This window comes from Phyllostomus discolor, chromosome 3 (genome assembly GCF_004126475.2).
Source record: "Phyllostomus discolor isolate MPI-MPIP mPhyDis1 chromosome 3, mPhyDis1.pri.v3, whole genome shotgun sequence".
Lineage (NCBI taxonomy): Eukaryota > Metazoa > Chordata > Mammalia > Chiroptera > Phyllostomidae > Phyllostomus > Phyllostomus discolor.
In genome coordinates, this window is record NC_040905.2 from 122,886,750 (window position 1) to 122,914,436 (window position 27,687).

Here is a 27,687-nt window from a genome sequence, read left to right on the forward strand (position 1 = left end):
TATCCTTTCCCCTACTGAATGGTTTAGGCACCCTTGTTTAAAAATCGTTTGACTGCTTATATGAAGGTTTATTTCTGAGCTGTCCATTCTATTCCATTGGTATATATATTTATTCTTTTGCCAATACCACAGTGTTTTGATTATTGGACCTTTGTAGTAAGTTTTGACATCGGGAAGTAGGAGACTGCCAATGCTATTCTTTATTGAGATAGTTTTGGCTATTTAGTGTGTCCTCTAAAATTCCATGTGAATTTTAAGATGGGCTTTTTAAAAAAAAGTGTATTTTACAGATTATGCTATTAACAGTTGTCTCATTCTTTTTTCTCCCTTTTACCCGCTCCACCTGGTACCTAATTTACTCTAGAATCCCCCCCCCCCTTAGTTCATGTACATGGGTCATACCTCTAAGTTCTTTAGCTTCTACTTTTCCAATACTGTTCTTAACCTCCCCCTGTCTATTTTGTACCTACCGTTTATGCTTCTTATTCCTCGTACCTTTTCCCCCATTCTTCCCCCTCTCCACTGATAACCCCCCATGTGATCGATCTCCATTTCTCTGATTCTGCTCCTGTTCTTGTTGTTTGCTTATTTTTGTTTTTGTTTTTGTTTTTTTAGATTCAGTTGTTGATAGTTGTGAGTTTGTTGTTATTTTACTGTTCCCAGTTTTGATTTTCTTCTTTTTCTTAGATAAGTCCCTTTAACATTTCATATAATAAGGGCTTAGTGATGATGAACTCCTTTAACTTGAACTTATCTCGGAAGCACTTTATGTACCCTTCCATTCTAAATGATAGCTTTGCTGGATAAGAGTAATCTTGGATGTAGGTCTTTGCTTTTCATGACTTGTAATACTTATTTCCAGCTCCTTCTTGCCTGCAAGGTTTCTTTTGAGAAATCAGCTGATAGTCTTATGGGAACTCCTTTTTAGGTAACTGTCTCCTTTTCTCTTACTGGTTCTAAGATTCTCTCTTTGTCTTTAATCTGTGGTAGTTTATTGATGATATATTTTGGTGTGTTCCTCTTTGGTTCCAGCTCCTTTTGGTCTCTCTGAGTTTCCTGGGACTACCTGGAAGTCTGTTTCCTTCTCCAGATTGGGGAAGTTTTCCTTCATTATTTTTTCAAATAAGTTTTCAGTTTCTTGTTCTTCCTTTTCTCCTTCTGGCACCCTTATGATGTGGATATTGGAATGTTTAAAGTTGCCCCGGGGGTTCCTAAGCCTGTCTTCATTTTTTTGAATTCTTGTTCCTTCATTATATTCTGGTGGATGCTTATTTCTTCCTTTTGTTCCAAATTGTTGATGTGAGTACAGGTTTCCTTCCATTCACTGTTGGCTCACTGTACATTTTCCTTTATTTTACTTTCTATAGTTTTCACTTCTTCCTTTATTTTGTAAATGGACTCAGTCATTTCTGTAATCATCCTGATTACCAGTGTTTTGAAACCTGCATCTGATAGGTCGACTATCTCCTCGTTATTTAGGTCTTTTCTGGAGTCTTGATCTGTTCTTTCACTTAGGTTACGTTTCTTTGTCTTGGTGCACCTGGAATGGTGTAAGGGGTGGAGTCTTCGGTATTCACCATGGCGGGGCTCCCATTTGCTGTCATTGTGGTGCTGCATGTGGGAGAGGTGTTAGAGAGGGCACAATGACGGTTGCTCGACTGTCACCTCACTTTGAAGAGACTGGCTGTTTCTCCTGCCACCACAATCCTCACAGGTTTTTACAGCCAGATGTTCTAGGCTTTATTTTGCCCATACTAGAACCCTGGGTTACAAGGTCTTTCTTGCTCCCCAGTTGTTCCTCACTGTTTATCTGCATGCGAATGTGGGACTGCCAGGTCACTAGCCACTGCCTTGTCTGCCTGGTATGCCAGCTTCTGCCGTGCCCTGCGTCCGCTTCACCCTGGCTGCCTCTCTCTGCCTTTCCTACCAGCCTGGATGAATGTTTGTTATTTAATTCCTTAGTTGTCGAGCTTCCATGAAGTTCAATTTTCTGGCAGTTCTGGTGGTTTTTGTTTTTAAATTGGTTGTTTCTTTCTTTTTGTTGTGTGAAGAGGCAAAGTGTATCTACATATGCCTCCATCTTGGTCATATCTCAAGATGGGCTTTTTCTTTTCTTTCGAAAATATCTTTGGGATTTTGAAAGAGATTGCATTGGATCTGTAGATTACTGTGAGTAGTATTACCTTCTTAACAATAAGTCTTCCAATTTATGAATGTGGAATGCTTTCCATTTTTGTATGTGTGTTCATCAATTTCTTCCAGCAGTGTTTTGTTGTTTTTGGTGTACAAATATTTTAGTTACTTGGCTATGTTTATTTCCAAGTATTTTATTCTTTATTATAAATGGAATTGTTGTCTTAATTTTCTTTTCAGGTCGTTTGTTAGTGTACAGAAACACAACCAATTTTTCAATAAATTTTTGTATTTATTGATTTGAGACAGAGAGGAAGGGAGAGAGAAAAAAAAACATTGATTTGTTGTTCCACTTATTTATGCATTCATTGGTTGCTTCTTGTGTGCCCTGATCAGCGATTGAACCCCCAGCCTTGGCCTGTCAGGACGATGCCTTATCCAGCTGAGCTACCTAACCAGGACCTTAAAATTTTATTTATTTATTTTAGAGAGAAACCTCAATCTGTTGTTCTCCTCATTTATGCATTCATTGGTTGACTCCTACATGTGCCCTGATCAGGGATTGAACCCATAACCCAGGGCGTGTTAGGACAATGCTCTAGCTAACTGAGTTGCCTTCCCGGACTCAGAACTGATTTTTGAGTATTGATTTTATATCTTGTATTTACGCTGAATTTGTTAAATATTTTAATAGTTTTTTTGTGAATTCTTTAAGGTATGCTACTTATAAGATTATTATTTGTGAACAGAGATAACTTTATTCTTCCTTTCCAATTTGGTAGCAGCCTTTTCTTTCTTTGTGTTGTCCAATTAATTACTCAGGCAAAAGTGGGCATTCTTGATCTTAGGGGGAGAAAGCTTTCAATCTTTCAGTATTGAGTATGATGTTAGCTGGGGGGTTTTTATAAATGATCTTTATCATATTGAGGAAGTTCCTTTCTGTTTCTAGTTTATTGAGTTGTTTAAATCATGAAATTGTGTTGAATTTTGTCAGATGTTTTTTCTGCATTGAGGTTATCATGCATTTTTTTCCCTCATTCTGTTAATGTGCTGTATTGCATTGATTGATTTGTGTATTTTGAACCATCTTTGCACTCTGGAGATCAATTTTCACTTGGTCATGAGGTATCATTCCTTTCATGTGCTGCTGAATTTGGTTTACTGGTATTCTGTTTAGGATTTTTGTATTTGTAATCATAAGGGATATTGGTATATAATTTTCATGTAACTTAATGTGCATTTCATCTAAGTTAATTTGTTGGTATATAATTATTCATAATATTCTCTTATAAATCTTTAATTTTTATAAAATTGGTAGCGTCCCTACTTTCATATCTGATATTAGATATGAAAGTAGGGACGTTTTGAGTCTTCTTTTTTTCTTAGTCACTCTAAGGTTTGCCTATTTTCTTAATCTTTTCAAAGAAACAATTTCTAGTTTTGTTGATTTTTAAGTTGGTTTTTCTTCTTTTGAGTCTTCTTTTTTTCTTAGTAACTCTAAGGTTTGCCTATTTTCTTAATCTTTTCAAAGAAACAATTTCTAGTTTTGTTGATTTTTAAGTTGTTTTTTCTAGTCTCTTTTATTTGTTGTCTCTGCTGTAATCTTTATTAGTTTTGTTCTTTTGCTATTGTTGTGTTTAGTTTCTTCTGTTTCTAGTTCCTTAATGTGTATAGTTAGGCTACTGATTTGAGATATTTCTTTTTTAATGTCTGCATCTACAGCTATTAATTTCCCTCTTAGTGCTGCTTTTACTGTATCCCCTGAGTTTTGCTATGTAGTGTTTTCATTTTCATTCATCTAAAGATATTTTCTAATAAAAGTTTTAATTTATTGATTTTATGGTTTTTAAACTTACATCTGTTTTGGCCTTAATGTTGCATAAGAAAAATCTCATATCTTGAGTCATGTTTGTGCATTATTTAAATTGTTATAATTTTAAAAAGCATTTAATCATCAGTGGAAGTCTATAAGAATCCCCCTCTAAAGTCACTGTGCATATGATTCAAATTTTGTCAAAGATATGTCTTGTCTATAGAATAGGCAAAAGCCTCAGTGAATAAGTGAATCTATGATCTAAAAGGCTCTGGATACACTGTTTCTGGCGGTCCTTACCTTTACTGAAGATCTACATTAAGAAGAGAGAGGTGGCTGAGAGCTGGTCTGTGAATCTGTTTAAAGGTTCTCCAGATCTGGTTCAGTGAATTGCTCTTCTTTAATTCTGTTTTGTTCCCTCCTTTCCAGTTCCTCCCAATTTCTGCATTGTCATCTTCACAGTTTTTGGTGACCATACAGGGATGTCTGACCTGAAGCCCATGGGCCACATGGGCTATGAATGCATCCCAAAACAAAATTGTAATTTACTTAAAACATTATGAGATTTCGTGTGTGTGATTATGTGTCACAGTGTATTTAATGTGTGGCCCAAGAAAACACTTCTTCTCCCAGTGTGGTGCAGAGACACCAAAAGATTGGGCACCCCTGAATTCTAAATACTACATTTTATAGATTTGTAAATAGTTCAGCATTTGGGGCCAGTGATAGACATGAAGTAGCCAGTTGTTCTGGACAAGTTGTAAGTCCTACCAGTTCACTTGGCTTTCTGCGCATGTTTGCCTTAGCCATGAGAAAAACTTGGAATTCATAGCTCTTGATTAGACCAGTTGGAGTGATCTAGGAGATTACTTCTTTAGAAGGTATGTACCCATTTGATCATGTATACTAATGCATATACCCTTCTCTCACTGCAGGTTTTCAAGAACCCCTGCGAGGTGGTGACTGTGCTGCTGATTCAGACCCTGGGGGACTTGGCGCCCTCTCTACCCATGTGCCTCACCTCCAGTGTGGAGCGGGCAGGACCTGAGCTGGAGCTCCCCAAGCTGCTGGAGTTGTACGCTGCCACTGCTCACTTTGCCAAGGGGCTGGAGATGGCACTGCTTCCCCACTCACGTAAACATATGTCTCTTCATCTCCACCTTGACTTTACTTACTTTTGTTGAAGCTTCTGGGGTCTGGGTTGGTATGCCTTTTCAGGCACCTGATTTTACAGAAATGAAAGGCATCACTGTTCTCCTCAACAGATATGATAACCTTTTCCCTGAAAACATTACCATTATGGAAATAGTTGCTGCTTAATATACTTACTGAATAACAGTGCTACCTTGGTGCTTTACTCATTCTGGGGAAGTGATGGACCCTTCTGCAGGGTCTTAGAAGGTACAAGAGGCAAGTAGACATTAGTAGCTGCCAGTTGGGAAGGGTTTCTTTGGGAATATAGTGTCCTCTTCCTTTTAAGTCATCATTTAACCTCAGGCAATTCAACCTAAAAGTTAGAAAACAAATGGATTAGAGGAACTTTTTGATATGGCAACAAGTTTTGAGGATAGGGGTGCTGTGTCAGGACTGAAGGTGGCCATAGGGAGAATGGGCATTCCCCAGTGCCATCTGAGAGCAGAGCAGTCTCTCTCCCCATTTGGGCACATGATGCCCTGGGGTATGCACTTCCCCAGCTCTTCCCATCTGTGCTAAAAGTATCATCAACTTCTAAGTAACACAGACCTCATGACGCATGCTGCTGTCAGATCAGGAAATAGCTCTAGGAAGGTCTTGTTCTGCCATGAATGACTGCTGTGTCACCAGCTCAGCTTATTTAATAGTTATTCTCTTTAATTTTACACTGGCATATAAAATTACCTTGGACATTCCAGGGAGTATGTTTATTGTTCTGGCTCCTGGTGATTCATAGGTGTTTTTGGCATACTCAGTGGTCAGGCCTTGGTTGTGGGAGAGGCACAGTGACTGTGGCAGCTTCCAGGGGATGAAGGTGCCCTTCCAAGTGGCCAGAGGGTATGGAGGCCATGGGAGCAGAGTGGATGAAGGTGCTCCAGGAGCAGGTTACTTTCCTCCCGCTAGAGAGTATTGAAGAGTCAGGCATACAAGTGCTTTGTTAGTCAGCCATAGATAGTGGTTAAGATTTTTAATGATTCCTATTGCTATTGTCAAAAATGTATTTTTTAAAAAGATTTTATTTATTTTCAGAGAGAGGGAGAAGGGAAGGAGAAAGAGAGGGAGAGAAACATTAATCAGTTGCTTCTTGTGGTCCCCCAACCTGGGACCTGGCCTGAAACCCAGGCACGTGCCCTGGCAGGGTATCAAACTGGTAACCTTTGGGCTCATAGGCCAGCATCCAATCTACTGAGCCTCACCAGCCAGGGCTCATAAAAGTATATTTATTTATTTATTTATTTTTAGAGAAAGGGGAAGGGAAGGAAAAAGAGAGGGAGAGAAACATCAATGTGTGGTTGCCTCTCGTGTGCCTCCTACCAGGGACCTGGCCTGCAACTCAGGCATGTGCCCTGACTGGAAATCGAACTAGTGACCCTTTGCTTCGCAGCCCAGCACTCAATCCACTGAGCCACACCAGCCAGGTCAAATAAAAGTATTTTTTTTTAATTTAAAAATACTTTGGAAACATTTAACAGAAATAAAAAAGAGAATAAAAATGAGCCTCACTCATTACTCTGAGAGAGTCACTGAAACATACATTTCTTCCCAGTAATTCAAATATAAATGCACATTTTTTATAAATATCTATACTTTATATGCACATACATACATATGTACATATTTTTAAATATTGGTTGAACACAATCTTCTCTTTTTTTGCTTAAAATAATATAAGGAGAATTTTCTTACGTCATTAAATGTTTAATGACCACTTTATGAGTTGCGAAAATTCATTGTTAGTTCTTGGAACCCTTTGTGTCAAAAGCAAGAAAGCACTCAAGGACTAATAGGGACATATCAAAAAGATACAGGTGCCAAACTGAAGGAGCAGCCACTGACCAAATTTCAAATAATTTGAATATTGAAATGAATAATAACAATAATGGATGAAAACACAAGGAATAAAAAAGAATTCATGAGTTCATAGTAATATTAAAGAGAGAGAGAGAAAGGAAAATTCCTTCTTTACAAAAGAATGCTGGAACATATATGTAGAAGGAATGAGAAAGTTAGAAAATCTCCATTTATTGTCAGTACTGTTAAAATTTATTCAGGCAAGGATTATCAGTTGGTGCCAAAGTCACTGAGAAAATGTTCAACCTAGAAGTTGAATTGCTGTGTCATAGAATATGCTCATTTAAATTAAAAAAAAAAATTTATTTATTGATTTCTATGGGGAGTAGGGGGAGAGAGTGAGAGAGAAATATCACTTTGTTGTTCCACTTATTTATGCATTTATTGGTGGTTTCTTTGGTTCGCAGCCCGCGCTCAATCCACTGAGCTACACCAGCCAGGGTCTTGGTGGTTTCTTGTACCCTGACTGGGAATCAAACCTATAACCTTGGTGTATTGGGATGATGCTGTAACGAACTGGGTCAGGGCCTGCCCATTTAAATTTTGATATACAATTTTAAATTTTTACGTTGTTGAATTTTGGGAATGCCTAGTGTGTTGGTACTCTGTTTCTGTAAAGTTCAGGAAAAGTGTTTTCCTGCAGAGCCTTTTCCCTATAGCAGTGTTTAAACTTGACTGATGAGTCATTATTTGAAAAAGTTCCTTTTTTTCTTTTTGATTTAAAAATGTTTTATTTTTTAATTAGAGTATGAAGAAGTTCTTAACTACAATGGATTGTGGGATGTAGGGGCTTGGTGTCTTTAATAGTGCTTTTGACAAATAATACACGGAGTCCAAATGTATCAAGGTATTGACAGAAGTGATTTTTACAGTTTCCATGGATAGTAAAAGCAGGCCAGAGAATGTAGTCATCCTGAGATGAAACGGGAAAGCCCCAGTACCTGTCCCCTGTTGTTTTCCAGAACTGATTTCTGACTCTGCGTTCATTATTGCCTCTCATTTCTGATTTCCTAAAGATGAGCACAACCCAGTGAAAGTCATGGAGCTGGTGGACACCGTGTACAGTCCATACAAACCCTACCAGCTCAAGTACGGCGACATGGAAGCCAGGAACCTCCTCATCCAGATCAGCACAGTGCCTCTGGTAATGTTGTGACACTGCCACTGGTCACTCAGGGGTCATTCTGTTTGCTGGGCAGAGGGTTTGGGATGATGTGCACCAGAGAATGTGGCTGCAAGGTCCACAGAGAATGTTCTTATGCATGGAATAAGAACAGCTACGCAAAACCCAGCTCTAAGGCCCTTGTGGGCCCTTGTGGACCAAATGTAAAATGAGACCACAGATGTACTCACAGTTTTCTACTTAAAATCCCCAATAAAGATCTAATTGGACGAGAAGCTTCCTTCTGGTAGGGATAAGTTAATTGTCTCCCTGATTTAATCATTTCTTTTGTGGGGATAGTCTTTTTTTGTTTGAGGCAGATAAGCAAAGGAGTACAGCAGCTAGGCTCTTACGGACAGGGCTCTAGGGGAAGGTCTACCATCTAGGGGCTAAGGGAAAGAGAGTTCATGCCCAGAGCAGATGTTAAGATTATTTGGTGTGAGGTGAGTTGACATTTTGGAACAGATCTTAGGGTAGTTAAATCTACTGCTGTGTCATTGTTCTGTTTTCTAGGGATGCACTTAGAAAGTCTGTTATGCTTAAGTGATGCACTTGCCTCTGAAGGAGGGATTTTCTTTTCATGGCTTTCTTTTGGAATGTCTGATGCAGAGAATCTGATTTCTCGCTTGAGAACTAGAGGGAGAGATGCCATCTTAACCACAGAAAAAGAGGAAAAAAATGAAAAATGTAAGGATGAATGTTAGGATTTGATCATGCTTCCCTGCCAGGAGTTAGTTTCTGTTATCTCACTGGCCACTTTGGCCATCCTCCTCTGGTTCAAGCTCATGAAGAGCTGCCACAGTTGGGAACTGCATTTCTGATGTCCCTGGTAAGTGATTTTACCATAGATGAGGAGTTTGGAAGTCTCCTGTCTCTGCATTGTCTGCTCATTTGTTCTAGAGTCTGAGACGGCTTTTGTTTGTCTGTGTTTGCTGACCAGGAGCATGGGGAAGTCATTGACTGTGTGCAGGAGCTGAGCCACTCTGTGAGCAAGCTCTTTGGCCTGGCATCCGCTGCAGTTGACAGATGTGTCAGATTCACCAACGGCCTGGGGACGTGTGGCCTGCTGACAGCCCTGAAATCCCTCTTTGCCAAGTAAGGCTGGGGAGAGAAGATAGGCTAGCCACATGGGAGGGCAACACTTGTTCCAATAAAAGTGTCTGTGTCCCATACACCTGCTTTGAACCTTGGAGAAGCTCTACCTCTTGAGCCTAAGGGGACAGTTCCTAAGGATGTTCATTGCAACACTGCGTGTAGTGTTAGAGCATCAAGCAGCCTGACTGCCCTTCAGTTTCTCAATGGCTACAGGAGTTATGGTGTATTCATACAAGGGAGCTCTAGCTCTATGTGGCAGTTAAGGTAGTAATTCCATCTACATACACCAACATGGATAGATCTCAAGAAATGTTGGGTGAATAAAAACCGGTTGCAGAATAATATATGTATAGAAAGTCTCATACTTTATCTTAAAAAGAACATACGAAATCTAGAGTATGTTTTCCGTAACAGGGTTTAGAAAGGTTGTTTTTGCAAAGGGTCAGATGGCAAGTATTTGAGCTTTTGAACTTGATGGTCAATAGAGACCATTATGGCACTCGTCTCAGTATCCGGCCTAGACGACACATTGAATAAATGGATATGGCTGTATTCTAGTACAAGTTCATTTACAAAAATCCACGAGTGCTATTTCCTGGATCTTTTTTTATACTTTAAAATGTATTGTATGTTCCTATAAAGTAAGGTTTGGCAAACTCTAGATTGTAAGCCAAATCTGGCCTGCCATCTGTATTTGTAAATAAACTTTTATTGGAACACAGCCATCTCTTTCACTTACCTATGGCTTGTGACTCCTTTGCACTATGAAGGTAGAGTTGAGTAGTTAGGACAGAGACCTGTGACCCTCAAAACATAAAATATCTGGACCTTAACAGAAAGTTTAGAACCCTGATGTGAAGGTTAGGCTACAAATGCAAAACACTGTCTGTCTTTGGGGAGATAGGGAAGGACCAGTGTGGTGGTCATTGGGGATTTAGTTTTATTTTTTAGCTTCTGGTTTTTTAAGGAGAATAAATTCATGTACTTCTTATGTAATTAAAAATATAAAATAAAAAAACATGTAAACATCATGCTAAGTGAGAGAAGCTGGTCATACAAGATCACATTACACAATTTCATCTATATGAAAGGTCCAACACTAGCAAACCTATAGAGACAGAAAACAGGTTAGTGGTTGCCTAGGGTTGGGGAGAGGGTAATGACTTGGGGAGATGGGGGATGACTGCCAGAATGTATGAGGTTTGAGGGATGGTGGTGAAAACATTCTGAAGTTGTGGCAATGGTTGCACAACTGTGACCACACTAAAACCCCCTGAATTACACTCTGTAAATGGGTGAATTGTGTGGTATGTAAATTATATCACAATAAAACTATTAAAAGAAAGAAAGAAGGTGAAACTAAAATGAAGTTCGGTTAGAAAGAAGAAGAAGAAAGAAAGCAACATAAGGCTGGATTCTCTGACCTGGGAATCGAGGCGGAAGGGCCCTCAGGAAGTTAGAAGCTCCATTCTCTGGCTTGGAGACAAGTACATTCTTAGGCTCTCCAAGAGACCTTCCTTGGTAGCTTGTGCTAGAGTGAAGTTGCTCCAAGTCTCAAGAAATTTCTTTTATTGGATTCAATTTTGTTTGCTGTTGAAATTTTAGGGAGCTCTTGTCATTCCATAAATACTGAGCACACCCCTGTGAACTCTGAGGGTCCTTGGAACCAGTGCTCTCGTCACTTTGTGGGCGGTCATCACCTCCTGAGAGTGTCTCACAGTGCAGGCTGAAGTCCTGCTGAGGACATGTGTCCTGGTCACAAACATGTGTGGCCAGATGAGCTCCTATAGAAAGATAAGCATGGGTGACAAGTTTAATGAAGTCAAATTTGACCTCGTTCTCTGCTACCAGCTGGGAAGAATTTTTCTGAGATCTGGAAATTTTATTGTAAAACAAAAACCGTGCCTTTAAAATAATTAAAAAAAATGAGAACTCTGAGCAGATTGCTTAATTAGTTAAGAATGTCGTCCTGATGCTCCTAGGTTGCAGGTTCAATCCCCCATCAGGGCACATACATGAATCAACCTGTGAATGTATTAATAAGTGTAACAACATATTGATCTCTCTGTCTCTCTCCTTCCTTCCTTCCTTCCTTCCTTCCTTCCTTCCTTCCTTCCTTCCCTCCCTCTCCCTCCCTACCCCTCTTATGCTCTTTCTAAAAATCAATAAATAAAATGTTTTAAAAAGTAAGAAAAGGTACTAAATAATGGAAAGTCTTCCTTTCTGCCTACTCTCAGTCCTCTTGAGGAGTGACAAGTTGTGAACATTTTGTCCTTAGTCCTCTAATTCTTACCCCCCCAAGACTTTCAACATTTTTTGTTTATCAACTTTATTGTATCCTGACACTCACTCCGAAAGACAAGGAACTGAGTTGACTCAAGGCTGGTCCTCTCTTGTACCCTGCTTCTTGCAACTGTTGTTAGTTCTGTTGGTTATTTTGATTTACTTTGTTTTAAAAAATAATAAAAATACATGTTAGAAATCCAAACTGAAACATAGTCACTTGTTCTTAGAAGAGGGGATTTTGAAGCTACCAAGACAGCTGATTTTTATAAAATTAGGGAAATCAGGGTGAAGCTAACTTGTGCAGGGTTCTGGGTGTCTTTTCTCTGGGTGATCTGATGATGACAGTGTCCCCAATCCTGGTGGTTATGGCTGTTAAGGGAAAGTATGTAATTAGAGCCTAAGGCAGTGGCTCTCATGATAGACACATGTGGAAATGTTGATTGTGACAGAATTGGGGAGCTTGGGGACAGATGTGATGCACACTATGGCTAATTCCCCTTCCCCCCATGCTTTGGGGCCTACTCACCATCCCCAGGACTCTGCCATACGAGAGTCTGCAGAGCACATGCGTTGTTGGATAGCATATTCTTTTATTTAAAATTTAATTTTAGGGAAGGGAAGAGGGAGAGAGAGAGAGAGACATCGAATTGTTGTTCCATTTCTTTATGCATTCATTGGTTGATTCTTGTATGTGCCCTGACCAGGGATCAAACCAGCAACCTTGGTGAATTGAGATGACGCTCTAACCAACAGAGCTACCCTGCCAGGGCTGGATGACATATTCTTACACGTATTTGTCAGACTTACAGGGTGGTGACACTGTCATTAGACTCCTACAGCTAAAGTGCAGTTGTATTCTTCAACATTCCTTTGTCATTTTGTTGTTGAAGCCTTTGCCCTCCCCGAAAGGACTGATTACTCAAGAAAGCTCTCACCTCTTGGTGCCAAGGGAAAGTGCTGTCAGAGGAGTCTTGGTTTTGTAGCTTTCCACATTGAAGCTTGAGGCCTTTGTGGAGGGAGCAGCAGCACAGCTGTGGTTAGTAGGTGGGCCTGAAGCAGTTTCTGGCACTTGACTTCTTGATTGGCCTTTCTTTCCAACACATGAATGCACTCCTTAGGTTGTGCCCGGGTTATGGCATGCCATTCTCCTCACTTAGAGCATATGGTTTGGGAAGCAAGAGAAGCGTGCCTTCCTGTGATGCACACAAATACTATAGGTTTTTAGGGAGCCTCTTGGCTTCCAGAGAACATGATGCCCCGCTTTGTCCTCTGTAGCACACCCTCCCAAGGTCATGCACTCACTTGTTCATGTTGCAAGGACCATACCGCCTTAAAAACAATATCCTCCATAACAGCTTTCATTTAATACTTTTCAGAGAATTTCTGTGTATATTATTTGTTTTAACATCATGACAACTCCATAAGGCAATACAGAAGACAGTATTAAGTCCATTTTTAAAAACTTTTCAACAAAACACTTGTTTATAATTCTTTTTGAAATTTTATTAAGTTTACTGGGGTGACATTGGTTAAAATTATGTAGGATCCACCTGGCTGGTGTAGCTCAGTGGATTGAGCATGGGCTGCGAACCAAAGTGTCACAGGTTTGATTCCCAGTCAGGGTACATACCTGGGTTGCAGGCCATGGCCCCCAGCAACCCCATGTTGATGGTTCTCTCTCTCTCTATCTCCCTCCCTTCTCTCTCTAAAAATAAATAAGTAAAATTAAAAAAAATTATGTAGGGTCCAAGTGTACTATTCTATAATACATCATCTGTATATTGCATTGTGTGTTCGCTGCCCAAAGTTAAGTATCATTCTGTCACCATATATTGGCCTTTTAAGTAATTTAATTAAGTCAGTTAATAGGTTTTTTAAGATTACTTTCGATGCAGGTGTATTTTAGAACTATAAAAGCATGAGGAAATTCATGTATCATGATATTTGTTTAAATACTTTATGACCTTGATACTACCACTTTAGCTCCCTTAACTTCATTATTATTATTTAGAATAAAAATTCTCTGAATCTGTATTTATTGTGGGGTGGTACTTTGTGTTAACAGTCTTGGGTAACATAATGGAAAACATTAGATACCTTAATGTGAGGCCCATGGTTTGGGAAGGCCTAAGACCATTGTATGAAATGAGGTGATCCTGACAAATGAGATAGCAAGAGTAAACAGGCCTATGGAGGTTCTGGAGACCTCTGTGGACATGATCATTAAGTCCATTTTAAAGATGAGGAACTTGAGACTCAGAGGTACTGGTCAAAGCCTGCAGTCAAGTCTTCATTCATTCAGGACCTATTTCTGGTGTCAGTTTTGTGCCAGCCCTGTGCTCTTCCTGGGGATATGATTATAAGCTTCAATGAGACTGCTCTCCCAGAGCTTCTAGTTTAACAACAGCAGTAAACATAAAACACATTAAATAAACTGTTTGATTATAGTTATGTTAGATGCTATGAAGGGAAGTATGTGGTGTGCATTAGGAGCAAACAGCACAGTCATTGAGGAAGACAGTTTTCAACTTTGAATCCAGTTTCATCATGCCATTGAAATCAGGCCTGTCGTGGAGCTTGTTTGTGCCATTCAAATTCGGGGGATTAGAATGCAGCAAAAGTTCCCTGGACATCATTGAGCTGACTCACAGCATCCTAGGTGACAGTCGGGTGTTATGGTGGGACCATGATGTTTAAAAAAAGAACTGCATCTGTTAGGGCAAGGGAGTACTCACTCTACCTGCATCTTTCTCAACTGGCTGGTCACCAGAACTGTGGTCTTCACAGCTTCCCTCTTCCCTCATCTCGAGTATCTCTTAAATCATCTCTGCCAGGTGAGAAGACTTTTGTGCTCAGATGATTATGAGGAGTCCCACCTGTGGGTATGAGCCTCTGAAGACACTTTGTTCAGCAGACTGTATGATTCCAGGAGTCTTTAGGTCTAAAAAGCGACTACAGCCCTGTCACTTTTTGTTCTTTTCCCTGCAGGTATGTGTCTGATTTCACCAGCACTCTCCACTCCATACGGAAGAAGTGCAAGTTGGATGACATTCCTCCCAACTCCCTTTTTCAAGAAGATTGGACGGCCTTTCAGAACTCTGTCAGGTGATGTGGGGGTTGTAGTTTAGGTACATGCCTCATGTAGTCTGCGTTGCTATACACAGTGTAGTATGTAAAATGACAAATGTGTTGTAAGGGGTTGCTTTTTTCTCTTACTGTCTTTTTTGTTTTTCTTAGGAAATACTCTAGACTCTAAAAACAAGCCCATGAACAAAAATCCAATGCAACAAACACCAAAAAGGCTCCTCTTGCTTTTAAAATATTTTTACAAGTCCTTTATGAAATCCTCATCTCCTGTGACAACTTAAAAATTTTATGTTTGGTTTAAGATTTTCTCCCCTTAGCCTATAGTTTTTCAGACCTAAAATAACTTAGAGCTTATATTGTAGAAAATGCATAGCTGATGGGATCCTATTTCTGGACGCCATAATACCAAATGCTAAGACAGTGCTGTTTGGTCTGCAAAGTGCCTTGTAAGAGTTTTGTGAAAGGCATTGAGGCGACCCTCCCAAGTGGTTGTTTACAGCCAGATCCTGGAGTAGCCTGTGTAACCTCTACACAGCTAGAGGTTCCCTCTACCTGTTGCTCCCAGTGGCCTGAGAAGTTTGGCCCTTGATCTGTCTAGTCAGAGAGTACAGACTGCTGGCCCGTGGCCAGATCTGACCTATGGACATGTTTGGTTTGATTACAACATTTAAAAAAATTTGGATTAATTGGTAACATTTAAAAACCTGATTTAACATAATCCAGATTTCTCACATCACTTAGAAATTGGAAGCTCTGGAAACACCAGGCCCACATTGTCTCAAGCGCATGACCCACTGGTGGTGGTAGCCAAAGTCCCCATTAGACCAGGCATATGTTCTCAGCTGTGTTGTGGCTGTCTCACTCCCAGGTGGCTTAACAACTATACCATTAGGCTGAGATAAAAAGCAGTTTAGAAGTTCTTTTCCTTAAAATTATTCTGCTTGGATATACATTCTGAAGAGAGAACCTGTTCTTTCCCCACATGCATTTTTTGCCTGACCTGTAGCCTGGGTGGTGTGTGCAGGGCGCCTGTGACACGTGGTTCTCAGCACACACTTCCGACGGCTCTGGACTCTTGGTGGATCCAAAATCTCTCAGAACCATTTATTATTCCCTCATAGGCTTGGATCTCGGCTTGAAATTTTTGGATGAAATACAATGTTCTAGATGTTCCTTGTATCCCCGTCATCTGTGGTGGCTTGGAATACCAGAAAATATTATGCACAGGTTGTTTCATTGTACCTGAGGCACATGGAATAGTTCACTTTCTCATAAACCTTTTTATGATGGAATGCCTAGATACCCTGGTGATGACAGGCATTTTTAGAGAAAGTTAAAAGTTAACTAGACTTAAGATGTTTTTAATCCTTGGATTTGTCCTTATATTATAGTTTGGTGTTGAAGGACTCAGGAGCTGGAGTTTGAGGCCTAGCATAAAATTACTTGAAAATTAAGATGGTTAAATACAGATCTGATGATCATTCAGTCTTACCTCTGAGAAACAAGTGGAATATTCTTCATCTGCCTTTCATGTGATCAGAGAGAGAATTTTCTGTTATCAAGATAGTTTTCTATGTCTGGCAAATGGTAGGCATCTAACAAACATTAAATAATGAATTTTGGCTTTTAAATTTTATATACAAAGTCCACTAAATTTTAGATACGAAGTTCCAGCCCACTTTCTCAAAGACAAAGCCCAGAAGCACCTGACTTTGAAAATGTAAAATTATTTGAGATCATATTAGATAGAACTGTGATTCATAGCAGAGGCCTGTGATGTGAGAATACTAGAAAGGATTATCATTTGCCTTTTACATTAATTATTAATTAATGAAACATTTCAGGTAGGCTATCAAATGGTTAACTGCTTTCCCAGAACCCAGCACACCACCAAAGGAGTGAATAGTTAGAATTTTTATGAATGAGACAATGTTTGTACTGTAAATGTTGGCATTCCAGATACTTGAACTTAAAGTACTTTTTGTTTTGTTTAGGATAATAGCTACCTGTGGAGAGCTCTTGAGACAATGTGGGGACTTCGAGCAGCAGCTGGCAAACAGGTAGGAGAGAGGTGGGGGTGAGACTACAGGTTCTTTTTGGGGAAGAGCTTGGCATAGCATACAGCACATAGCACCCAGCAATGACAGCTTGTGGTCAAATGTGAAGCCACAGAGTTCAAGGACTGTCTGTACTTAGATACAAGGTATCATTTATTGTCATCATTAAACATTTATTGACCACCAAAAGGGCAAGGCTCTAACCTATTTGGCAATGGTCACGTAATTTTGATTAGATTTGTCTCAGCCTAAATGAGGTTCCAAATTACGAATGGGGTGGGTTCCACTGCTGGTTTATAAAGTCAACTATTGGGACTAAAATAAATTTCCCCATAGAAGTGGTGTTCATATGTGGTGGTGAGTCCTTTGGCCCAGTCTGCTGCATCAGGATTCACCCAGCTAACCTGCCTTCGGGGCTCTGCATCAGAATTCTGTGCCGTCCAAGCAGGAGTGTGTCAATGGAGGATTTTGGGGTTTGGCCTAAGAAAAGTCCCTTTTACCCCTTTCTCTATTCTGATACTTGCCTGAGTCTTATAGAGCCCCAGTGTACCATTCAGGCCAGTTTTACCCTCAAAGTGCACCAGCTCTTAAATTTCCTTCTTTTTTCATTCAACTAAATCTCTCATTTCCCTGGCACAGCCTATCTCTGTTCTTCAGGAGTTTGGGGAAGAAGCCTGTTCCGTACAGTTCTGTGAGACCTAGCAGCTATCCCCTGTTCTCTCTCAGGGAATTCATTATCCTAAAGTGCAATTTTCAATCTTTTTCATTTCACAGGACACAAAAACTAATTACTGCAATTCCACAGCACACCAAAAACAAACAAAAATATGTATATATTTTTTGGCAATTTCACCAAAAAATACATAATTTTTATTTATTCATACCAGACGGCTATTGTTATGTTGGCTGTTGCCATTTTTCTATTTGACAGTCTAAGGGAAAAGAGGTCAGTGCCTCTGACTAACTAGACAGGTATTGCATGTTTTAAACATTCTTGAGGCACAGTGGTTGAAAAACGCTATTTTAAATAATCTCTGTGGGCAGGAATTTTTGGTAGTGGTACCAGGTGAAATGGAAGCTGAGGCCACAAGGGAGGAGGACTTGGGGAGGAAGGAGGTCAGACTGGCCACAGAAGCAGTACCCTGAGCTGGCTATTTTTGTTTCCAAACACATGGATTATCTTCCAGCCCTAAGACTTTCCCTGATGGTTCTTGTGTGGAGCAAGTTGTGCAGTGGGGGAAGGTGAACAGCCATTGTTTTCATAACCCCTGCACTGCCCAGCACAGAGATAACACCACTTCCTAAATGAAGACAACCCAGCACCACAGACATCTGGTGCATGTGTGTAAATAACATAAATGACGTAAACCCCCCCTGTGTATACACACTGCTTACATGTGCATATGGACATATAGTTGGGGGAGCTGTGGATGGAAAGGTGAGTAGGTCTGCATTCACAGAGGACCCTAAAAAGAGGTGAAAATCTAACACGTATTTAAAAGAAAGGCATATGGTTTATTATTTTCTTAAATATAGTAGTAATTATAGCCTGATCCCATCTCATTGCAAAAATTAAAGCAGCTTACAAGTGTATAAAATAAAAACTGAAAATCTACTCACCCTAAAAATTCTTTTCTCCAAAAGAAACACTGTTAATGGCCCCACCTGCCCCATGACATTTATTGAGCTCTGACATTAAGGAGTTTACATGAATTAACTTGCTAATATTCTCAAGGGCCAAAGAGGTGGGTACTATTCTTATCCTCATTTTTACAGATGAAGAGACATTGAGGCATAGAATTTGACACAGGTAGTAACTTTTTTTAAGTAAAAGAAATTATTTAAGGAAATAACTGCATCCAAGGTGACACATCTACAAGGCAGTGATTTGATCCTGGACATCAGCTGAGTCATCCAGAGTGTGTGAGCGTTACCCCCATGCTGTCCTTCTTCACAGGTTAGTGTCTGCCCTTAGACTTTAGTTTCTCCATATATGTATACATCTCAGACATCTTTCATATCAGAACATAGTTTTTCTTAATCTGTTAATGAAAGTGAATAGTACATTCTAAAGGGTAGGGAAGGATCTGGTTAGGATCCTTCCAGATCCTAATGGAGTCATGAGAGGTAAAAGATGAGTCCCGAGAGGTTGACAGCCTGACCTGAGCTGTGGTGTGAGATGAGAACAGACGTCATTTTGAAAGCACTGAGCCTAGAAAGGGAAAGGAGCAACATCCTCTGTCTGTGTTCCTGTCAGGGAGGCTATGTGTGTGGCAGCACCTGTAAAGCTTGCCTTACCTCCTCACCAGTTTCACTGTAGAACTCAGACTCGCAACAAGGTTCCTTCCCCGGGGTGCAGCGGCAGTATCTGGAAACACTCTAGATTACTTCAGGGACTAGAGTGGCATCGACTCCGTGGCTCTTGAGATCACCTCCTTGGGGAAGGGGGTCATTTTGTGATTGATTTATGGGTTGAGTAAAGCAGGGCCAAGTTGGGTGTCACCTGAGAGATTTCTCTCCCTTTAAAAAAAATTTTATCTTTCAATTGTAGTTTACATCCAGCATTATTTTATATTCAGGAGTGCAGCATTGTTGTTAGACAATCATATACTTTTGCAAAGTGATCCCCCTGATATTTCAAGTACCCACCTGGCACCAGACATAGTTACTACAATATTATTGACTACATTCCCTATGCTGTACTTTACATCCTGTGACTGTTCTGTAACTGCCAGTTTATACCTCACCTTTTTCACCCGTCTCCCCAACCCCTCTCCTTCTGACAGCTGTCAGTTTGTTCTCTGTATCTGAGTCTGTTTCTGTTTTGTTTGTTCATTTATTTTTTTCTTTAGATTCCACACATGAGTGAAATCATATGGTACTTGTCTTTTTCTATTTGACTTATTTCACTTAGCATAATATCCTTTGGACCATCCAAGTTGTCTCAAATGATAAGATTCTGTCCTTCTTATGGCCAAGTAATATTTCATTGTGTGTGTATATATATATATATATATATATATATATACACCACAGTTTTTTTTTATTCTACTTGTCTATTAATGGGCACTTGGTTTGTTTCCATGTCTTCTGAGGGATTTCTCTTACATGGAGCAGGGTAGGCGGGGCACCTGAAGATTACACTGGCACCTCTTGTGCTTGCATGGTGCCCACCACTTCTTTTTGGAACACTGGTGTTTTCACTAGGGTTAGGTGTTAGTGGGACAATTCAGTGGAATAATCAGTTTTGGGGGAATCTAATAGAAACTTACAAGTTTACACAACTGAGGAGTGAGTAACAACTTTTCATGACAGGAAAGTGAACTGAGGAAGTAGGCAGAATTATAATATTAGCCCACATGGGCACATGCTAGCCTTCCCCATTAATGCCTGAGCTTAAGGGCAGTGACTATGTTCTGTCATCCAGTATTCCTAAGACCTAGCTCAGAGCCCCCTACAGTGCTGAGAAAATTTTCCTTGATAAATGAGGAAATCTAGTGTTCATTTCATGTGGTTTAGTTCACAATTTAGTAAATAACACAGAATAGGAAGTCAGGTTCTAATGATTAAATAGACCACCTAATGGTGTCTGTCTGGATGAGGAGTTTGGGGAAAGATACCATGAGGTGCTTGAGCTTGGAACTATATTTATACATTTTAGAATACCAGATTTGATTTTTACTGTAGAGCACACTATTCTGACATTTCAAACTGTACCCTTTAATAGACTTCAACTTGGGTGGCATGCAGAGGCCCATTTCCCCCAACTGACTGAGACTGACACATGTACTGTAGCATCCCTGCAAAGGAGAGTTGGCTTCCCAGAGGGCAACCTCCTGCTCACTAAACCCAGGCTTACCTGGCATTCAAAAGATAATTATTAAGTGCCTGCCGTGTGTCAGGCACTGTAGCAGATGCTGAGAACTCAGAGATGAAGAACACTCTGTTTTATCCTCCCCTTCTAGTGAAAGAGAAATGAGACAAGATGACAAATACCATAAGAGAGGTGAGAGATTAATGGGAGAAGACTAAGTGCCTTGGAGCTGTGGGGGTCAGGGGAGGGTGGTTAGGAAGGACGTGGCAGTAGAGAGGCCCCTGGGACTAGGGCTTGAAGGAGGAGTGAGGTTTCCCCAGCTGTACAGAGGAGGAGTGAGCATTTCTGATTGAGAGGTGTGAGCATGGCATGCACATGTGGGAAGCACAGAGATTGGGGTTGGGGGAGTTGGGGCAGTTGCCATGACTAGGATACAAGGGCTGCAGAGATGGAAGGCCCTGGGTTCCCTGCCTAGGCATGTTTAGATTTATCCTGGGGGGCAGAGGGATCTTTGGGACAAAATCAAACTTGTCTTTTGGAGAGATCATTTTGTTAACCCATAGTAGGACAGAGTAAGTGCAGCATGGAAGGACTAGAGGAGGGGAAGGCTGCTGAGGTCCAGATGAAGAACAGTGATGACTTGGAAGTGAGGCAGTGGCACGGATGGCCATAGGTTGGCAGACAAGGACCCGACCAAAATCACTGGTAGGCCTAAGCAACAGGGAAACTAATTTGACCATAATGGCTGAGGCAGGTAGCAGCTTGTGTCGACAACAGATCCTCAGGAAGGTCCTGTCCTCAGGATTTGTGTAAGTATGGATATTCATTCTTTGATAACTCACAGCATTTATTTTTGGAAAAAAAGTAGTGAGTGCAACCTAAAAACTGCCATGTCCAAAGCATTGTTTTTCATAAGAAATTACAGTAAAGGAGGGGTCAAGGAATATCACAACATCTGTTCTCCTGGTTACATATGTTTGTATCATTCTGTACCCATTTAAGTGTAGGCTGGAGGATAAAGTTGGGCTAAGGAAAAACCAAGTGGAGGATTTTCAGCATCCATGAGGGGAGGCCATCCTTGTTGGAGACAGATCCAGCTTCCCCAGCAGCACTAGAGGTTGATCATCACATAAAACCTCCTTGGGGTGATTTTCTTTCTCAGAGAAATTGAAAAGGGCCAGCTTCTCTAAACAGGTGTCTCTAGCACCTAAACCACAAAAGGAAACTTCATAATGCTGGTGAGTATAAGCACACACCAGTCCAGTGTGTGTGCCAGAGAGTCCTGTGTGTGGAGGCATGCAGCTAGCTGTTGTCAGTGCTCTCCAGGGGCCAGCTATCCTGCTGCCCTGTCTGGATACTCACATGACTTTGACTACTACGAAGAGTTATGCTCATATCACAAGGAAGGTCTACACAGAAAGTGCACAGTATTCCAGACTGCAGTAAAGTAACAGCAGCCCCGTGAGCTGCATGTGAAATTAGGAAGACAGCATGTTCTGGAAGAGTGAGTACTAAATAGGAAATAACACCTGGTGTCTGTTGTGCACCTGAGATCCAGCTCACTCCCTAATTGTGAAGGACATCTTCATTATAAAATGGACCCTAGGTCCACCTGCCTCCTGGGAATATCCAGGGATTTATTAAGGAGCAGTCTGGATGCTTCAAGAAGAAAGTTCCACATAAATAGCTTGGGGTGTAACACTCACTACTGTCATTGCAGGATTTTGTCCACAGCTGGGAAGTATCTCTCTGACTCCTACAGCCCTCGGAGCCTGACTGGGTTTCAGGACAGCATCTTGACAGACAAGAAGAGCTCTACCAAGAACCCATGGCAAGAATATAATTATCTCCAGAAAGATAACCCTGCTGAATACACCAGCTTAATGGAAATACTTTATACCCTCAAGGTATGAGACCAGATGAGGGCATTCTTGTCAATGGATACTTTCCCTTGTCACTCGTTCTTTCCTTATCCAGGCTTTCTGGCCCTCTGTGTGGGCCCTGGGCCTTGGCATGTCCTGCTGACACTTCTCTGTCTCATTAGTGTTGTGGTTTTAAGGGGCTAATCAACTAGACTGGGTTGGAACCAATTGCAGTATAGATATAGGAGTCAGGTAAATGGAGCAGTATTAGTGACCAAAGGTAAGTTGCAGAATGTGGCTTTAGATCTGCAGCCAAATGAGCTTGCTATACTTCCCTCCAGAGTTAAACCTGTCACCAGGCCCTGGCATCCATGCAAAGACAGTCCCCTTTTACTGAAGGACAGAGGGGACCAGAATGTGTAGGCCTGCTAGTGGGCAGAACCAGAAAGGTGGATCCCAGCCCAGCAGTCAGAAAAGTGCCTCTTTCCCAGGGAGGAGCAAGGTGAAGGGGCCCAGGCCGCCCCTCCAATGTGAGTTCCTACAGGAGGCAACTTGAGGACTTGGGGACAAGTGTGCCCTCCTAGCTATTCCTTTAGAGTCTTAGTTTGTCTTCCATAAAGCTGCCCTTGACTTTGAGCTTAAACTCTTGGGGTCCGGAGATAGAAGGACTTCCCAACAAATGGAATGAATCACGCAGCTTCCTGGGAATGGCCCCCATGTTCCAAGAGGGCCACAGGCATCCTTTCCAGAATCGTCCTCACACCCCCCTGGTCTGGTTTGAGGTTCCTCTCTCAGTGATAGGCAGAGGAGATGTTGCTTCCAAAGCCCTCAACACCATCTGGAATTATCCTGTTGGGGCTCAAGCTCTGGGGAGACAGCAGTGTGCTTCTGGATCTGTCTGCAGCTTCAGTGTTGCCCTCACAGGGCCTCCCCCATTTTTATGCACACTGGCCCACCAAATGTCTGCATTTGAGCTTGGCAAACCCTTGTTAAAGCAGTTTCGTAAGTTCACTCACCCATGCTTCTGTGATTAGAGCAAAGCAGCTCTGTTTATCTTTATTGCTAATCTGATTTATTTCTGTTTGTTGTAATCGGTTCATTTATAATAGCAAAACTAAGGTTCCATTTTCCATCTCTGAGTTTTCTCAGGCTGCTTGGAATTCCTGGGCACACACAGGTTATGCACACTCTGGCATACAGCCCAGTGTAATTGACTTGACCTCACTGGGGATCAGGGCTTTGTCCATTACTCTTGCCTGTACATGACACTTACGATCAGTTTTCCTGTTCTTATATCCCTGAGGGACAGTTACAGGTCAGTTTTTCCTAAACTGCCAACCCATGGTTTGTGTTCGCTCAAATGCATCAGAATCACTTAGGAAAGTGAATTAAAAAGAAAGATTTTTGGACTCCAGCATCCTGTTGGATTCCAATTCAGTAGTTCTAGGGTGGAGCCTGTGTATCTGATATTTGGCATGTGCCCCAGGGCTCCTGTTTTGGGAACCACTGTTGTCTAGAACACCACCCCCCTGCCCCCAATGTTTTCCTCTCAGTGACTTCAAAATGTGTAACTAGCCAATAACCTGGGTTGGATTTAGGGCCTAACAAACCGCTCTTTGTATTTTCTTGTCTTAGGAAAAAGGGTCAAGTAACCACAACCTGCTGTCTATGTCCAGAGCAGCCCTGACTCGGCTTAACCAGCAGGCCCACCAGCTGGCCTTTGACTCTGTTTTTCTGCGCATCAAGCAGCAGCTGCTGCTCCTTCCCAAGATGGAAGTGAGTTTCCTACAGCCCTGCCTCCTTCCCAGCAGGGTTCTCTCTGCTCCTTCCCCTCACCCCCTTTCCCACCCCAAGCCAGCAGTTCTACCACAGAGAGCCACTGTCCCTTGCAGTTCATTGCTTAGCAAGAATTCCTTATCTTAATTACAGTTACTGTGATGCTGTATTTTCAGGCCCCTTCTTGGGATTATTACTGTTGCTTGATTAACTTCAGCCATCAGGAACAGCATAGCTGTGCCTTCCAAGGGGGCAAGTAAGGGAGATTTCATGCCACTGGGTGGGTAGGGGCAAGTCAGAGGGGCTAATTGTCTTGTGAAATTGTTTTTATACCACAAACATTTCTAGAGAATCCATTCTGGAACTTTATCAGAAGAGTACCTTCCCAGATTTGATCTAGGGTTTTGGAGGGGGATTGGAAGTGTTCTACTATGTTCTGTCTTTGATACCTTTTTCACTTGGCTTTTCCTAAAGTGCCTCACTGTTACAGAACAATACAATGGGGGACTTGGGACAATATACTATTACTGAAAGAAACCCCCAGGTCCATTATGTCCACCGTCTATAGGAAAGATGTCTCTCAATGCCAGAGATTTGTGAAAAGGAAAGGAAATGTTTATTTAATGCTATACAGACTTAAAGTAGTCACCTAATGTCTTCATCAAAATCCCAAAGTCCCTTAAAACACCCACAAACAGACACAGTCCTTCCTTCCCCCTTTGCCCAGTCCAGAGTACCGGATCTCAGGAAAGGAAATAGAAGTCCATGGCTCAGGCAGTCCTCTGGTTCTTCCCAGTCAGTACTCCATCTCGACTGGGAGACCTCCCTGGGTTCCTGGCACCCTCAGCTGTGTCGCTGAGATCTCTGCTCCAGCTGTGTGACCCTCTCTCAGGGCCACAGGAGTCCCCACTCACCCAAAACCGCATGCTTCTTTCCCTGCGCAATGGCTGTAAGGAGGGGGGGTCGCTACTCTGCCACAGCTGAGCGGCAGTTCTCTGCTAAAGCCACATGGTGATTTTCTCAGGGCTGTGGGAGTTCTCGCTCTGCCAAAGCCGCATGGTTCCCCCTTCTCAATAGCTGTGATCCTCTGCACTGCCACAGCCGCATGGTTTTCCCTCTAATAGCTGCCGTGTCTGGGTTTTAAATCCCCGCACCAGTCATCTTCTGCAGCCCCATTTCCAACTCCTCCCATACTCAGCCTCACATGCCAGAACTCATCCTTCCAGCTTTACTGGGCTGCCATCATGAGTCTGGGCAGGTGTGGCCCCATGTCATGGAGCCAGTCATCTCCAAGCTCCCGTGCAGGTGCTATAACTCGGAGGGGCCTGCTCCCCAGTTACATCTTGGTGGGGAAGTTCCTTTCCATCCCCCTGGCCCAGAGCATGGCCATAGCTATGTGTGCCCCTTCTCCCAACTCACACCTGTGGGGGTAGGGGTGAAGACATCTTAAAATCTCCTGGACACCTTGAGTTCTGGACCCCATTTCAAATGCCCATTTGGGGTCCCCCTTCTTGGCTGCACCCTGTAACATCACTTTCGTTTCCTTGCCTCTCTTCTCTTTCTGGTTGTCCAAATACCTTTTTAAGGAATTGCCCACCAGATATATATTCTCTGATGGCTCGGTCTCCCCTTGTCCTGATCTCTTCACTTTTCCTTCTGGATTCCTGGGACTATCCCCAGGTTAATCCTTCTCATTGTCTCCTCAAGTTTATTGGGATTCGGCTTCTTTTGAAGTCAGTCTTGTGGGAAGGATCCAGTTCTGGGGCTTTAATAACCAAGAGATCTATTTGGGAAGCAACAAGAATGAGTTTGGCATAATTACAAGTTCTTTGCTTCTTACTGCCTTCCTGAAAGCGTATGAGGCTGGGCGTCAGGGGCAACTCACTGTTCACTGTGTGACTTTGGTCAGTCTCAGCCCTCCTCTGCATCTCAGCCTCCATCTATAAAATAACTTGGTTGAACTGCATGATTTCAAGGTTCTGTCTACCCCTGGAATTCCGTGATTTTCTTTTTCTAATGATTTTTCCATGGAAAATACCATGATATCTACTTCCACCAGACTGTGCATCTAGTGTGGTCGGGGGCAGGGTAGGTTTGGAGGAGAGCCACTGATGTCCCAGTGCTGTACCTGTGTACCACCCGTACATGGTTTTGGATCCCTTTACTGAGGCTGCTGCTTCCTCTGTGACATCATTTCATCTTTCAAATGGGGACACGGTAATTCTCACAATACAGATATGTGAGGATTAAATAAGATTTTATATATGATAGAATTTAGCACAGTGGCTGCTAAAGTAGTAGATGCTTCATAATGGTGGCTTTCTTTCTCTGGTTCTCATTTTTTTAAGAGGAATGAGTTTTTTTTTTAAGATTTTTATTTATTTATTTTTAGAGAGGGAAGGGAAGGAAAAAGAGAGAGGGAGAAACATCAATGTTTCTCTTGCTACATTGCTACATTGAATCATTGCTACAGAAGTGTTAAAACTGAATGCATGACCAGCAGTTGCTGGGGGTCATGGCCTGCAACCCAGGCATGTGCCCTGACTGGGAATCGAACCTGCGACACTTTGGTTCGCAGCCCACGCTCAATCCACTGAGCTACGCCAGCCAGAGCTAGGAATGAGAATTTTAAAAATAAAAAGTATATATTTTCAGAAATCAAGCAATATAGGAAAACGTGAAGGAAACAATAAATCCCTTCAGAATTCTACCAGGTAGAATAAGCAGTGTGAACATTTGTTTCTCTATCCGGACTTCTGTCCATGCCCGCTCACATGTGGAAGTCTGGATGGGCACCACTGGAAGAAGGTGCAGTTGTACAGCACAGGGTGTTTTTTTAAAACAAGACATATACCATATAAATTTTATTTGAATTTAACTAGAAAAAGAAGATAAATGAAACCAGAAGAATGGTTGAACTTGAGATACTAGTTTCTTCATTGGAAGAACTTCGTTCCCTGATCTTTCCAAGGTTAAGAAACATTATGGAAACTATGAGAGATTGGGGTCATTGTCTTTGCTGATCATATTTCGTGTGTGTGTGTGTGTTTTAAGTCCTCATCCAAGGACATGCTTACTGATTTTTAGAGGGAAGGAAGAAAGGGGTACATCAATTGGTTGCCTCTCATACGTGTACCTAGTGGGGAACCAAACCCACAACCTAGGCTTGTGCCCTGGTAGAGAACCGAACGTGTGACCTTTCAGTTTACAGGACAGTGCTCCAGCCAACTAAGCCACACTGGTCAGGGGTTTAGAAAGATATTGACACTGGTTCATCTATCCTCAGAGGTGAGGGGAACAGCATCCTCACAGCTCTTGTCTCCCTTTCCTACCTCCAGGCTTGGTTCCTTTTATTATTTCCACTTAGTCAAAGCTCAAAATCTTGACCATCTTTTCTGAAATCTTAACTATCCTGGTCTTAGTTCTACATGGATCCAGGCATGGAGCTCCCACCTGTCCTCATCTCCACTTCTGCATTCCTGAGCTCATTATTATGATTTGATTTTTGGTTGCCTCGTTCTGGCCTTCTCATTCAGGTCTCAGCACAGCACCTGGGG

General features: G+C 41.8%; 1 protein-coding gene across 2 annotated transcripts in view; it reads left to right on the plus strand.

Moving 5' to 3' along the window:
- The window catches only part of COG7 (component of oligomeric golgi complex 7), a 77,602-nt gene that overhangs the window by 34,317 nt on the left and 15,598 nt on the right, over positions 1 to 27,687 (plus strand). For both annotated transcript variants that reach the window (XR_004902130.1, XM_028508112.2), the window contains exons 7-13: positions 4,882 to 5,080; positions 8,008 to 8,135; positions 9,094 to 9,248; positions 14,523 to 14,639; positions 16,616 to 16,681; positions 22,213 to 22,399; positions 23,990 to 24,130. Coding sequence is in view for 1 of the 2 variants with exons in the window: in XM_028508112.2 (XP_028363913.1) it covers positions 4,882 to 5,080; positions 8,008 to 8,135; positions 9,094 to 9,248; positions 14,523 to 14,639; positions 16,616 to 16,681; positions 22,213 to 22,399; positions 23,990 to 24,130 (993 nt within the window). In the remaining variant the exon portion in view is untranslated. The remainder of the gene's footprint in view (positions 1 to 4,881; positions 5,081 to 8,007; positions 8,136 to 9,093; positions 9,249 to 14,522; positions 14,640 to 16,615; positions 16,682 to 22,212; positions 22,400 to 23,989; positions 24,131 to 27,687) is intronic.